Below are 13257 nucleotides of genomic sequence, written 5' to 3'. Positions count from 1 at the left end.
TGAGAAGTAGGTCCCAGCCTCACAAGTCCTTGAGGATTCTTGGCACTATTTTTTTTTTCCAACTAAAGACCTAGATTCTCAGGTCAATACCTGGGTGTATGGGGTATAAAAGGCTATTGCTCATAAGGTTAAGTAGGTCTTAGCTGCACAAGTCCTTTAGGACTCTTGGCGTTACTTTTTCAAATAAAGACCTAGATTCTCAGCTCAATACCTGTGTGTGGGGCATAAAAGGCTATTTCTCTGAAGGCACTGCTCTTCAGCTTATTTCTCTACAGCAAAATAGGGGAGTTCTATACACCACGCTCCACGTTCCATACACCAGCATAGCACCCAGGGCCACTACTGACAGCACCACGCCAGCCCTACGCCCCCCTAGCGATGCCCACCACCCCTGCCGTGCCTGCAGCGGGCCCCAGAGCCCACTTCACCCTCACTGAGAGTCCCCTCGAGGTCTCGCCTGCCCGCCTTGGCCGCTCTAAGCCTCCTTTCTCCTCAGAGAAGCCTCTCAAAGGGCCAGCCCCTCCGCCATCTTGAGGGCGGTCCCTGCCGCCATCTTGCGGGCGGGCGGCCGTGGCGGCGCAGGCGCAGAGCTGCGTGTGCCCTGTGCGGCGGCGGAGCGGGAGCCATGGGGCTGGGGCAGAACTCCAGCGTGCGGGGTGGGTAGGGACACGCGTGGGGACGGGGACACGCGGGGCGAGGGCACGCGTGGGGACAGCGACACGCGTGGGGACGGGGTGGGAGGAGAAAGGGGGGAGGAGGGGGCGCGGCCCCGCCCCGCTGGATCCCCGCTGACAAAATGGCGGCGGGGGGGGGGTGCTCTGCGCTGCGGGGTCGCGGGTTCGTGTCACCCCTCTGCCCTCAGCGGAGCGCTGGAGGGTCCCGTCGGGTGTCCCCTCGCCGGGCGGCGATGTGGTGCTTCAGGCCCCGCAGGACCGCTCGTCCATCCGCGGTGGTGGGCGGGTTTAGGGCAGGCACGTGGAGAAAAGGGTTTCTGGTGAGGTTAAACTTAAGGGTGGCAGGCAGGTAGCGGCTCTGTCGCGGTTACGTGTCGTAAGGCAGCGAGTTTTGTCGCGACTGTCGGGGTGGCAGGCAGGTGTGAGTCCCCACAGATCCTCAGATCTGATCCAAGTGGCTCATCTTTAGCTGCTCACGGTCTGAATCCTGTTCCTTCAGATGCTGTGAGGCACCAGAAGCGACTTCACCCCCTTGGCTGGTTGCTTTTACCTTCACGTTTTCAATGCAGTCACTTACCCAGGCAATGTCACCCCCAGCGTGGCCTGCAGAGAGGTGGCCTTTCGCTGTGGCTGGGCTGTCGCTGGGCTGTTCCAGTCATGTTACTGGTTCCAGTTCCATTACCCAACCGTTACCACCAACATCCAGGCAATAGCAATTTTTTCATTGACAAGAAAAGGAGGAGAACAAGACTTTAAAGTTAGGAGCACCTTTGAAGACAAACTTTTTCATATATGGAGTCATTACTCCATAGGCAACTTCCAAATACCATCAGCACTTCTTAACCACTAGATGTAGCTTAAAAATTGCCTCTGAGGAGTGTCTCGAGCTAACTTGGGAGGGGTGCAGCTATCCTGGGGTAGTGCCAGTTCTGGGCAAGTAAAGTGATACATGTGGCAGCAAGGACTGTGTACTGCTGGTAGAGCCAAGACCGTTTCATTTTCCCGGTGTGCTTGTCAGTGCAGATGGCAAATGCACGCTCTTCCTGCTGATAAAATGTCTGAGCTCTCTGGTAGATCCTAAAAGTGCCTCTGCTGTCTATATCTGGAAACATCCAGAGTAATTTTCTGGCTGACTAGGGAGAGGAGGAAGGAAAAGCCTTGTGATCCAACCCTCTTGTTCCTTAGGATATGTCCAAAGAATGTAGAAGAAAGTAAATCCCTATTATTGGGTTCTTGCTGTTATCTTCTGATTATTTTTTTCCTTGTTGGTTTATTTCTGCTCCTCTGGGATTGTGTTCCTTGGACTTTGGTTTCTTTCGTTACCTCTATCTTCCCTTCTTTCATTTGTGTATTAATTTTTCTGGAGTTCCAGCCAAGCCTTTTCTATTGTGTAGCGATTATAGCATTGAAGCAAATTTTCTCCCATGTTACGTGGGCCTTAGTGTCTTGTTCTGTTGTGACTTGTGACACTGTGTTTTTGTATTATACCAGAGTGAGGATTTCTTTAATAATATCTCAGATGTTGCTCTTAATCTTCTTATTTTTTTTTTTTTAAAAAAGAAGACAAAGAAACTTGACATTCTACATCAGTGTCAAGGTGCCTCTTCAAGCAGTACATGTAGGAGCTTGGCAGCAAACTGTTGAATTGGTGCTGGAGGCCTCTTGAAACAGCGTTTAAAGTATTTTAAAAGTTCTGAAAACTGTTTTTGTTCACAAATGCAGTTTATGATTTAGTTCAAAAGATTAAATGGACATTCCAGCTTTTCCAAATCTATTTATGAAACACAGTAATGGTTGACAAGATGACTTGCTACCTTGGAAACTTTGCAGGCTGATCTCATTATAAGAGAGACATTCCATGTATAAATTCAAATAATGACATTTATTGAGCCAATGGTGAAATGTAATGGATAGGCTTCTTTAAATGTTTGGATTTCATCTATTATCAGTTGATGGCGTTTTCTACCTTGATGTAGCTCAAGAGAAGTGATAAGAAAAGCTAATATAGTCAAAAAAAAAAAAGACACTACATTCTATTACAAGAAAAAAATATATACTAAGTTGTTTGTCCATACACTAGCTGCCCGTGTGTAGCAGAGGAATCTGGGCCTCAGGAAAAGAAGTAAAGAATAAATGAAAAATAAGATGATGGGTATTCTAAATTAACGATCTCTGCTTGCTGAGCTGACTGTGCTGTGCATGGTTATGAGGTTAGAGGGGTCTGGGTTACCTGCAGATGTGCAGACCAGCTCTTTCTGAATGTGCTGGAAGGCAGTGAATTTTAGTGCAGACCTTCCTGCTCAGCTGGTACTCACAGAAGTGTTTTTATGGTCAGAATCTTTTACTCTGATGCCCACTCTGGGCAATACCTGTGTTTTCCTGGCCATCATTGTAGCTGCACTTCACATTTTCTGGGGAATCGCTTTGAACCTGTCAGACCCAGCTTGTCCCTGAGCTGGCTGGGTGCCTCCTGCCCTCTACAGCCCCGCTCTGCTCCCGGAAACCTGCTCGAGCAGGAAGGGGAAAGGGTGCTACAGGCTGTGGTGGTTTTCCCTGGGAGAACTTGCTGCTTCTCACAGGTTGGTTTGAGCTGTGTTGCTAAATTAACGCCGACTTTCATGGAATCACTTCTTCAGCTTCACCTCCTCAGTTCTTACCCTGTGCTATCACAATTAATGCATTGCTCTTGCTAGTTTGCAATGGGGAGATAAAGAAATTAGAACTCACTGGATAGGTATAAAAAAACTGAATTCACTATATGTTCTCTGGGTCTTTTATTGTTTTAAGAAGTTTTTGAGCAGGGAAACATGCTCTCAGTCGTCCGATATTAAAATGCAGAAAACCATCTTTAACTTGGTCACCCTGTTATAGGGCAGGTTTGTCGCTCACTTGCAGGGGAGGTGTCAGCGTATGCTGGTCTCCTCTGCTTCCTTTTACTAAGAAAACAAACTTTCAAGGATTTATGCATCTTTTTCTCTTAGTAAGACACATAGCAAGAATTCCCCATCCCTCTTCCCAAATCTTATTGGGACTACATTTCATCGTACAAGTGTTTGTCTAATTCCATGTACTGTTAGATCCAGACCCTTGTGAATCAGCACAGTGCGTGTTAGCTAATGCTGCCTTCTAGATGAGGAAAGAACTTGGTATGGATTTTAGAAAGTGCTGTGAGACAGAGAAGAAAACCTTGATCCTCGTAGTGGAAGTTCACAGTGGCAATACTTCATGCCTGTTGACCATGGAGAGTCGAACAAACTAACAAGGGCTTTTTGTTTCTTACCCTTTAGGTCTAATGCAGTAATGTCTCTTGCTTGAAAGATACAGTCTGGCTTGGTGTCTTTCAAATCCTGTATGAATTCTGGAGGATAAGAGAGAAATTCCCAACTGAAGACTCTTCTAGTTCTCTTAAGTTGTGTAAATGTGCTAGAACTTAAAATTCGTTTAGATATATTTGTCTGTAGAGTCAGCCAGGCTCTTATCATACATGTGAGGAGTACATGTGTGTGTAGAAGTTGGGGATAAAAAGCAAAGAAAGCAGCTGGGTACTGCTCTGAGAGAGATAGCCAAGGCTGTTACAGCAGGCAGAACCATTAGGCCAAAGTCCAGGGTGTTTTCATGGGGCAGAGAGAAAACAATAGAGCCACAAAAAATAGGAAAACCCCTTGCAGAAAAGGAAATTAAAATGAGCGATCAAAACTGCAAAGTTTTTAGAGATAACTAGAGGTGGGGAAAAAGTGAGGATCGAGGTGGTGGAAAGAAACTATTTAATGGAGGTTGTATTTCAGAGAGTCAGGATAATCCAGTTAAATCTGTGTTATTGTTCTTAAATATAATCCTTTCGGATCCTTGTTCTTACCTGCACTCCTCAGTAGGGATTTAATCTAAGCTGTTTTTTGTTACTCTTATAAAGTGGTAATATTTTAAATAACTTCCCTATTGCCAAACAGCTCGGAAATTTTTGGTTATAGCATGTGTTAAAAAAAAAAAAGTTACTCAGTACTCATACCCTTGAGGGATCTGTTTGGGTTGTTGATGTTATATGGAAGGGACTGGGGTGAAGGAGAACTCGGATCAGTGGAAGGGAGTAAATTAGGTGGGTGAGTGTCAAGAGAAAATATTCTTGTTCTAAAATACTGCATTTCTCCCACAGAACAGAAAGGTCACTTGGAAAGACGGAGGTGTTGTCGTGAGCACAGAGATATTTACTACTTTGAGTAGCTTTAATAGAATAGAATGTTTTCCTCAAAAGCCTGACACTCTTTCTGCTTCTCTTCTAGTTGAATGGATTGCTGCAGTCTCCTTAGCTGCTGGAGCAGCTGCTGTTGGGTATCTAGCTTACAAAAAATTTCTCTCTAAAGACAAGTGCTGCAAAGCAATGGTGAATCTCCATATCCAGAAGGATAACCCCAAGGTAGTCCATGCATTCGATATGGAAGATCTGGGTGACAAGGCTGTGTACTGTCGCTGTTGGAGATCCAAGAAGGTAAGAGAAGAAAAAATAGTCTAATTTTGTTGACGTGCATGCATCTTTCAATAAAACTGTTTTCAGACTGCTTCATTTAGAGGAAACTAACTTCTTTTCACCTAAGCTATTCTGCAGTGAGATGTAGTAGTAACTGAATCCTTAAAACTATGTAGATTTAGGGAGAGCGAAGTCTGCAGATCAGCGCTAATAGTGAGCAGTGTTTCTTTAGCTCTGAAGAAGCAAACAGCTTGAAAGGACAGCTGCTGTATAGAGTAATTAGTCATGAACAACAGGTTGCATTTTGCTACTGACACTCATCCAAAATTACTGGTCTGCTGGCAGGTGAAGAAGAGCTCAGGAGCCACAGGCTGAGAGGACCTTAAGTGCCTTTTAATAGAGGAATTTGGAAGCTTACTCTGTCAGAAGATTCCTTGCTGCTAGTTCGTGGTGCGAATGACCAAAACCCATCCAGAAGTCTCTTGGTATACAAGGGCTGGTGTGAAATGGTCACTTGCCATGTCTGAGCTCACCATTAAATCACACAGACAGGGAGAGTGCAGAACTGGTTTGGGAAGACCCTTACTTGCACAGATGGTGTTATTGGTGCTGCTGCTCTGTCCTGAATTATTTGTGTAGTATTTCCGTGTACCATAGATAGCTGCCTTTTGCCTCACAAATCAGTACAGCCATGAACGGTTTCCAGCAGTGATGGAGGTAATCTAAAAAGAAGTCATTGTGGTTAAAAGCTTTTGAAGAAAGATGGACTTGATGTACCTTTGCAGCTCATAGTTATATGGGTAATCCTAAGGAAGAACCAGTGAAATCATGCTGGCATACTTTTGGAGACAAGTTTTGAGAAGTGAAGAGTCTATCCTGGCATTGGTCTGTCCGACTTGCTTGCCTGTGAAGTTGGCAACATCAGTTGCCTAACATCAGTGTTTAGCATGATAACCTAGCTTTTCAATGGCACCATAAGATCAGGTTTAAATCTGAAATAGAGATGTGAGACACTTGAAGCAACCGAGATCTCTACAGTGTGTCTGTAGCAGTAGTTCTGGGATCTGTAATAAGAGAAAGTGGCTTGTATGAGTAGCCTGGTCCATGTACAGCTAGCACATATTTAAAAGCAGTTTTTTAAGTCAAGGCGCTAATGTGTGGAGACCGAAATAATACAAACGTTCAAAGCCAGGTAACTGAGGCCAACAGCCTAGAAACCCAGTTCAATGCTAGGCTTCTCATACCTCGGAGACTGCTCCAATCGGGCTGCGCTGTGTGTGATTCTCCAGGTAATGTAACTTTGGGTTTTTGCTGCTGCCAGAGCTTCATCACCTTGAGGATAAAGCCTAGACATTTGTAGCTGTACTTAGTTTAAAGCTAAGATATTACTGAGCATGTAACAGCATCATGACTGGATTTTCAAAGTAGTCCTGTGGAGGCAGGCTTGTCATCTCTGCTCTGAACCAAAAAGCAAGGTTGTTTTTTCCCCCATGGCCACAACATGCTCCATGGACCAACTTACATACAGTATGATAGTACAGTGGGGAGGTGTGTGCACTTAGATGCAGTGCTGCTGGCTGTACAGCATGCAGGTAGCATGCACGTGTATACAAAGTCTCTGGGTTAAATCTCAGCGGCCAACATCCCAGAATTGAAAGTGGCCCTGAGTGCAACCACTTCAGAGAAGAAAAATGTGGAGGAAAAAAGGCAGCTGTAAGTATCTACAATCGGTTGTAATGTCTGAATTCGAGTTTAACTCAGGTTTACTCAGGTTGTACTGTAGGCAGCTCCTTCAGTGCTTCTCACCAGAAAAAAAAATCCTAAGCTGACCCTTGGTATTTACATTTTCTGCTTTCTCCTCTAGAAAACAGAAAGGGAAAATTTGCATCTGGATTTAAGGTTTATAGGTCTTGCAATTACTCTAGTTATTGCTTGATTCTATCTTGGTTGTGTGAAATAAAAATCTGATTAATTACATTTTGCCATATATTGCAGGGTGTTGTCAGTTCAGGAACGTGCTGTCCTACTGAGGCCGCTGTAATCGGATGCTAAAAGGAAGTAGATGGTGGCTGCCTTTTAATGAGCCTGTTCCTAGAACTCTGCTCTGAAAGGTCTTGTAAAGGCATTAAGGAGCTCAGTGGAAAATTTTGCATGCACTTGTTTTCTTGTACTGATGCTTAATAACGAGGATTTTAATCAGCACGTTCTGCTTCAAAGACCGCAGTTTCCAGCATTGCTGCCTTCCCCTTGCCCTGATCAGTTGACCTTGTGTGGTGGGCAGCATGGGCTTTGAGACGGTGTGCGTCCTGCTTCTCCTGCTCAGTTATTGCCAGGCAGTAGTGAAGTACAGGGAGCAGTTCTTGTCACTTAGCCTGATCTGAGGCACTGGGCTGTTAGCGGAAGGCCCTGTGGCATTATGAGCCATGGGCTATTTCTGTGTGTGCTGACGGCGTGCGTGCACTCCAGCTGGCTCTGCGTGATTTGTGGGAAGAAACAATTGGACAGTCCAAAACAGTTGGACGATACAAGAGTGGTTTTGGGTAGCTTAAAAAAAAGAAGTTCTCAGTTATTTGTTGACTTTTTTGCTCATTTTTTTCCTGAAATAATGTACTTCAAAGGCTTTTTTTTTTTTGTGTGTTGGCCAAAGTTCTAATGCTTAGACTACCCTTTGTTGGGAGCATTTGTTTATTTTAGACATGTGGTATCTTCAGATAAGTCTGCCTTGGGATGTAGTGTTCTGTTAGAGCAGGTGGTAGGTAGGTTTTTTAATGGCCCTTTCCTATTCAGTGCTGTGCTCTGCCGGGACTTCATAGCAGTGCTTAAGCTTCGTGGAAAAACCCACTGTTGAAAGTTATCACTGCAGAAGCAAGGGTTTTGTCTTAAAACCAAACAGTAATTAGTCTAAAGTTAGAACATTTGTTTTCTTTTACATTTTTATGCTTGTGAGCTGAAGGGTTTGGATCTTAATTTGTTTATTTGCGATGACCTGCAGTCTGTGACTTCCAGGTGGGTGTAGTCCCCAGGCAGCAGGTTGAGGAACACTGCTGCAGAGTATCAGAAGAAACAAACCTGTTCAGTGCCAAGGGAAATAAGCTGAGCTGTCCAGACCACTGCACAGCTCCCTCAGGGCTTGAGCTTTGACCACTGTTGCTATCTTGCTTTATCTTAAGCAAGGAAAAACATCTTGTGTCAGGCCCAGCATCCATCTAGTTCAGTATCTGGTCTTGAAGGTGACCAAGTGGGTGCTCTGGAAAAGTGGCTGTTGTTTTGTGTTGTGTGTGTCGGGGGGGGGGTGTCGTTTGGGTTGTTTGTTGAGTGTTTTTGGTTTTTTTTTTGGATTAGAGATCAGCTAGCCCAGAGGATGCTGAGCAGCCCGAGTTGGTAGCTGTTAAAGACTCAATGCCATCCAATATGAATTCCACCAGTTTTGTCACCTGAAGTAGGGATGTCACTGTAGCTGGACCTTGAGCCTGCCTTCTTGGGGCATTTGAGGTGTTTTGTGTCTTATGGAAGCTGGGGCAGTGCTCCTGAGAACACCGATGGACTCTGGTGTTGCCTGGAGAAACAGCTAGCCTGGAAACACCTGGGTGGGAAGCTGATGAGAATCTCATGAACATACGTACTTGTTTGCCCTAATTTTTGCCAAGTAGCTGTCAGTACCTACTCATTGAGTCAAAAATAATTGATTGACTCAAAAGTCCCTGCATGAATCAGCTTGCATGAGTATTCTCCAAATTCAGGGGCGGTAGAGGGTCGTCTTTATTTGGAAAATTCACCTGCCATGGGTTTTGACATTTTGTAACTGTGAAAAGCAAACACCAAAAAACCCTCACCTCTTGGCCTGCCCCCACCCTACCCTACAGGCATGTGGCTTTATTTTTAGAACTCTGAGAACGTTTCTTACTGGTTTGTTGTCTTCATTATATTGCTTTCATGCAGCAATTTGAAATCTTTTATTCTAGCTAAGCCCAGATGATGGGGCATCAATTTTATTTAAGGCTATGACTGGGGCATGAACATTGGGATCAACAGCGTGTCAAAGACTGATGGTGACTATACTGTGAGGGGATATTGTGTTCTAGGGGCACAAGCTTAATGTCTGACTTCGATTCCAGCTACTTCTAAGCAAAGAAAATAGAAACCGAATGCAAAACACGGGTGTGATTTATGTCACTGTCTCTAGGGTGTCCTCCGCAGAAGGGGCACAGCCCTGAAAATTAGTCCATGAGAGATGATGGGGTCTGACCTAACTCTTGTTGCTTCGCAGAATGTCCTTTGGCTTTTGCAGATGAAAAGACGTTCCTGAGAGCAGAGTGGCTGCGAGCAGCCCAGGAGCTGGGCAGTTACAGCTGGCTGAAGGAGTCCCTTTGGGTCTTGCTTTGGCCAGGCTGTTCCAGTTTTTTAATGGAACAAACATTTCTTCACATTATTTCCTCAGTGCTACCCTTAGAAGCCCCTGATGAATAAACATGTCTTTTGGAAGTGCAGTTTATTTCCATCATCAGGTCAGAATCCTGACGTAGAGTCCAGCTTGCGCAAGTGGACCTTTGTGTCGGTGAGATAAGCTAGCTCTGTTGGGATGAAGCAAAGAAGGCTTGCCACTAGCCATCTGGAGGCAGGACTAATCTCTTGGTGCGTCTCTCAAATAAGAGATGAGCCAGGGAAGCTGTCCTTTTGTTATCATATGCTGAGGAAAACCAGGAAAAAAACAACAGGATTTGTTCCCGTTTCTTTTCCTCTCCCCACTTACCATCCGTAGCTGTGCTCAGCTCTGGCTGTTGCTCAGGAAAACAGAGTGTGGGGCAAGGTTGAGAGCAGGGTTCTCCAGATAGGTTACAGTTGAAGGTCATCTCGGACTGCATTTTCCCCGTGCTGGCCTGAGGTTGGAACACCAAATAGCGTGGAGTTGAGTTGCTTTGTTTTCATAACAAGCCCCTTGTCCACTCAGAGCTCACATGGACAGAACTAGTGTTCAGCCAAACAGGAAGACCTGAAGTGCTGGTGCAGAAGTTACATTCTGCAGTCACGGTGGATTTAACGAGGAGACACTCTAATGAACTTCTCAACATGGGTTCTTAATTCTGACTGCGGGTGTACTTTAGATGTGTTTATTCTTTCTCATTTCAGTTCCCACTGTGCGATGGCTCGCACACAAAGCACAACGACGAAACTGGCGACAACGTCGGGCCGCTGATCATCAAGAGGAAGGAGGCGTAGAGTGGACAGTAGAAGCTACAAAATGAATGTCTGACAAATCCTCTGCTCGCTTGTGATTGGGGGGAAAACCACAAATTCATTGTCATGTCACTGAAGACTTTCCAGTGTAGTAGATACATCAGGCTTCAGCATGTGTATTTTTTCTGGTGCTTGTCTTGTCTTAATCACTACAATGCATAAATTACTAAATAGTCATGGTTTAATTTTTTGTCCTGTAAAGTGTGTGTACCCTTTCATTGAGTATGAAACTAAAATGACGCACAGAATGTACTTGAGAAAATAGTTATTGTTATTTTCAAATATATGTGTACTACTCTGAGGCCATTCAGCAGAAAGAATATTCAGAAGGGAGATTTTAAAATTTCAGGGAGGTTTGAAAGTCATGGATCTGGATAGAGTTCTACTTAAAAGGCAGCGGCAGGAAAGAAATCATGGTGCCAAAATGCAGCTTAACCTCTTATCACGCTGTGTTTTCTGCAGATGTCCCGTTTGGCCTGTAACACTACCATTCTGCGTGGCTTCCATGAAAGAATGCACTTAAAATTACTCTGAACAGACAATGTAAAATGCTTATAGCTAGCTGGGGCTAGAGGGCAACTTCACCTTTGATTTAACAGCCATGTTGAAACTTGACACTACTACCATATGGTGTGGAAAACATACTACCGGAACAGCAGACCTGTGTGTAGAGTAGGATTAGATGGTCTCTGTGAGAGCTTTGGTAACAGACGAGTGGAAGGACACAAAGTGCTCAGAGTGGTGGGCAGGGGTGGCCAGATTTTTTTTTTTTTAATTTTTTTTTCTGCTAGAAAGCCTTAGTTTCACTTGCACTCTCTAGCAGTGGAGCTAATCTCCCCAGACCACAGGACAGGGAGGCTATGCTAATTTATCCCAGAAGCTAAAATAAAAACTAACCCCCCACCCACTGTTACTGTCTGCTTCATCATTGCTCCAGCTGCTTGCAGGGGACTCTTCCTCCTCCTGCAGAGGGAGCAGGCACACCTTTACTAAGTGCCCTTAGGCTCAATGTGTCTTAAATAGCTCCTGCCTTCGTGGGCTAACTGCTAATGTGGATCAGCTAATTTTACCAAAAGAACAGACATGGACAGGCTTTGGTGGCAGCTAGAGACATAGGGAAAAGGAAGGATGAGACGAGAACTCATCCTCCTTTTGTATGGCACTTGTCTGCTTCATCTGACACAGTTGCATTAATGGCTGTAATGTTGGTTTCCTTAAATAGCTTTTGATTTATCAGTGTGCAAATTACTACAAAGCAAAACCCAAAGAATGTGGTGGCAGAGGGCAGTTTTGTATTAAACCTGGTCCACTAGCATAATTGCAGTTTGTGTGATGTCCAATGTCCAGAGGGAGAGACTACCTCAGAGCTAGAGAAAAGGCCTCGTCAAGAAGCTGAAATTTTATCCTGGACCCCTTAAAGATTCTTCCAGATGATTGGGGCGATAGAGGTTTTATTTTTGTTAAGGGTGTGGTTGGTACAGCTGGTTAAAACTGAAGAAAACATTTTGCATATTCTCAATGTGAGACTTTCAGAGGCTGAGGTCTTAGCTGAGCGGTTTGAACTTTGGCAGAAGGCACAGCAAGTAGAGAATGTGGCACAGAAGTAAAGGAAAGTTGTGTGCAGGTGGAGTGCAGCGCAGGGGGCAACTACTGTCTGGGAGAGACCTCTACTTGCAAGAAGTTGCAGTCAAATATATTTAGTCTCATCTTCTTCCTGTCTTGACCGTAAAGGTACTTGATGTTTTTTACTTGGCCAAGTACTGATGCACATGGAAAGTTGTTTTAACCTTAAATTATCAAATACATTTGTTTTATCCAAAACAAAGTTATTTCTGTACTACTAGAATATGGCACTGGATATTTCTGTATTTTTGTCAAATACACATTTGAGTTCATCTTAACTTCAAGGCTGTGTTGTCTTGTGTTCTTGTCAGTGTGCTGTTTCTTTCTGGGGAGAATTGCACCGCAAGTCGTGCTGCTGTAATCATAAACCTGTGTCTGGGTTGGGTTTTCCTTCGGAGACTTCTTTTCCTGGTAGCAGCAAAGTCCAGCTGCTCTTGAATAAAAGTTCCATGAAAACTACAGTCGTGTTTTAAGAGATGAAGTCACGAAGTCTCAGACGAATCTCCTGAGTCCTGGAGTTTGCTTGTAAAACATTTCTGGGTGCTTGAGTGTCAGAGAAGAGGGTTTCGTGAGAAGCTCTTCTTCCCAAGAGGAGAGGATGCAGAAGCAGAGTCTTTGCCGGTTTACATCCTGGTGAGTTTGTGTTGGAGAAGTGTCACACTTACAAATGTTGACATGAAGTAGTTAGAGTTTATTTCAGTGCACATACAGTTTTCTCTGCTGTACCTAAAAAAAAGTTCCTGCTACTTGCATGCGTGATCTGTTTAAACTTTATAGTGAAAAGAGATAACCTGAATGTGAGTAAACAAACTTGCCAGTAGTCTTAATGAGCACCACAAAATACTTTTATTTTTCTGTCTCAGTACTAGAATAGGTTATAGTCATATGACTGAGTGCTTGCCTGCTCTAGTGTTCTCTGAAATCTGTTACTCAGTGCTTTCCTCAAATAACCTTTAGAAGGGGAAGTGAATTGGTTAGATCTTTGCCAGGTTTAAACTATCAAGAAATTCTGCAAATGTGCATCTTCACATTAGATTGAAACAAGATTGTGGTACAAGTCCTTCATAGTGAAAGTAGTGAAGGATCCCTGTCCTAGAGTATATTTCTATTCTACATCATTACTTTTCAATGGAAGGTGAAACAAATAAAAACACTGATTTTGCAGCAGCCAAGTCTCACTCACCAAAAGAGTCTGAGTGTCAAATACCAAAGTGTTGCTGGAATTGCTGGTGTTGAGGAGGAGGCAGCTGTGCGTTATAGAGT

The 13257-nt window shown here is 44.3% G+C and overlaps 1 protein-coding gene across 1 annotated transcript; it reads left to right on the top strand.

Moving 5' to 3' along the window:
- Positions 1-533: 533 nt before the first annotated feature.
- Positions 534-12272, top strand: CISD1 (CDGSH iron sulfur domain 1). Its single transcript, XM_035537995.2, has 3 exons — positions 534-656; positions 4952-5157; positions 10264-12272. Exons 1-3 carry the CDS (start codon positions 626-628, stop codon positions 10351-10353), a joined length of 327 nt encoding a protein of 108 aa, XP_035393888.1. The 5' UTR covers positions 534-625; the 3' UTR covers positions 10354-12272.
- The last annotated feature ends 985 nt before the right edge of the window (positions 12273-13257 follow it).

This window comes from Cygnus atratus, chromosome 7 (genome assembly GCF_013377495.2).
Source record: "Cygnus atratus isolate AKBS03 ecotype Queensland, Australia chromosome 7, CAtr_DNAZoo_HiC_assembly, whole genome shotgun sequence".
In the NCBI taxonomy this organism is placed as follows: Eukaryota; Metazoa; Chordata; class Aves; order Anseriformes; family Anatidae; genus Cygnus; species Cygnus atratus.
Note: the sequence above shows the minus strand (reverse complement) of the source record. Positions and strands in the feature narration are given on the sequence as shown.

Coding starts and splice junctions, on each gene's coding strand:
- CISD1 (XM_035537995.2), top strand. CDS start 626: ATGGGGCTGGGGCAGAACTCCAGCGTGCGGG. Junction 657..4,951: donor GCAGAACTCCAGCGTGCGGG/GTGGGTAGGGAC, acceptor CTTCTCTTCTAG/TTGAATGGATTGCTGCAGTC. Junction 5,158..10,263: donor GCTGTTGGAGATCCAAGAAG/GTAAGAGAAGAA, acceptor TTCTCATTTCAG/TTCCCACTGTGCGATGGCTC.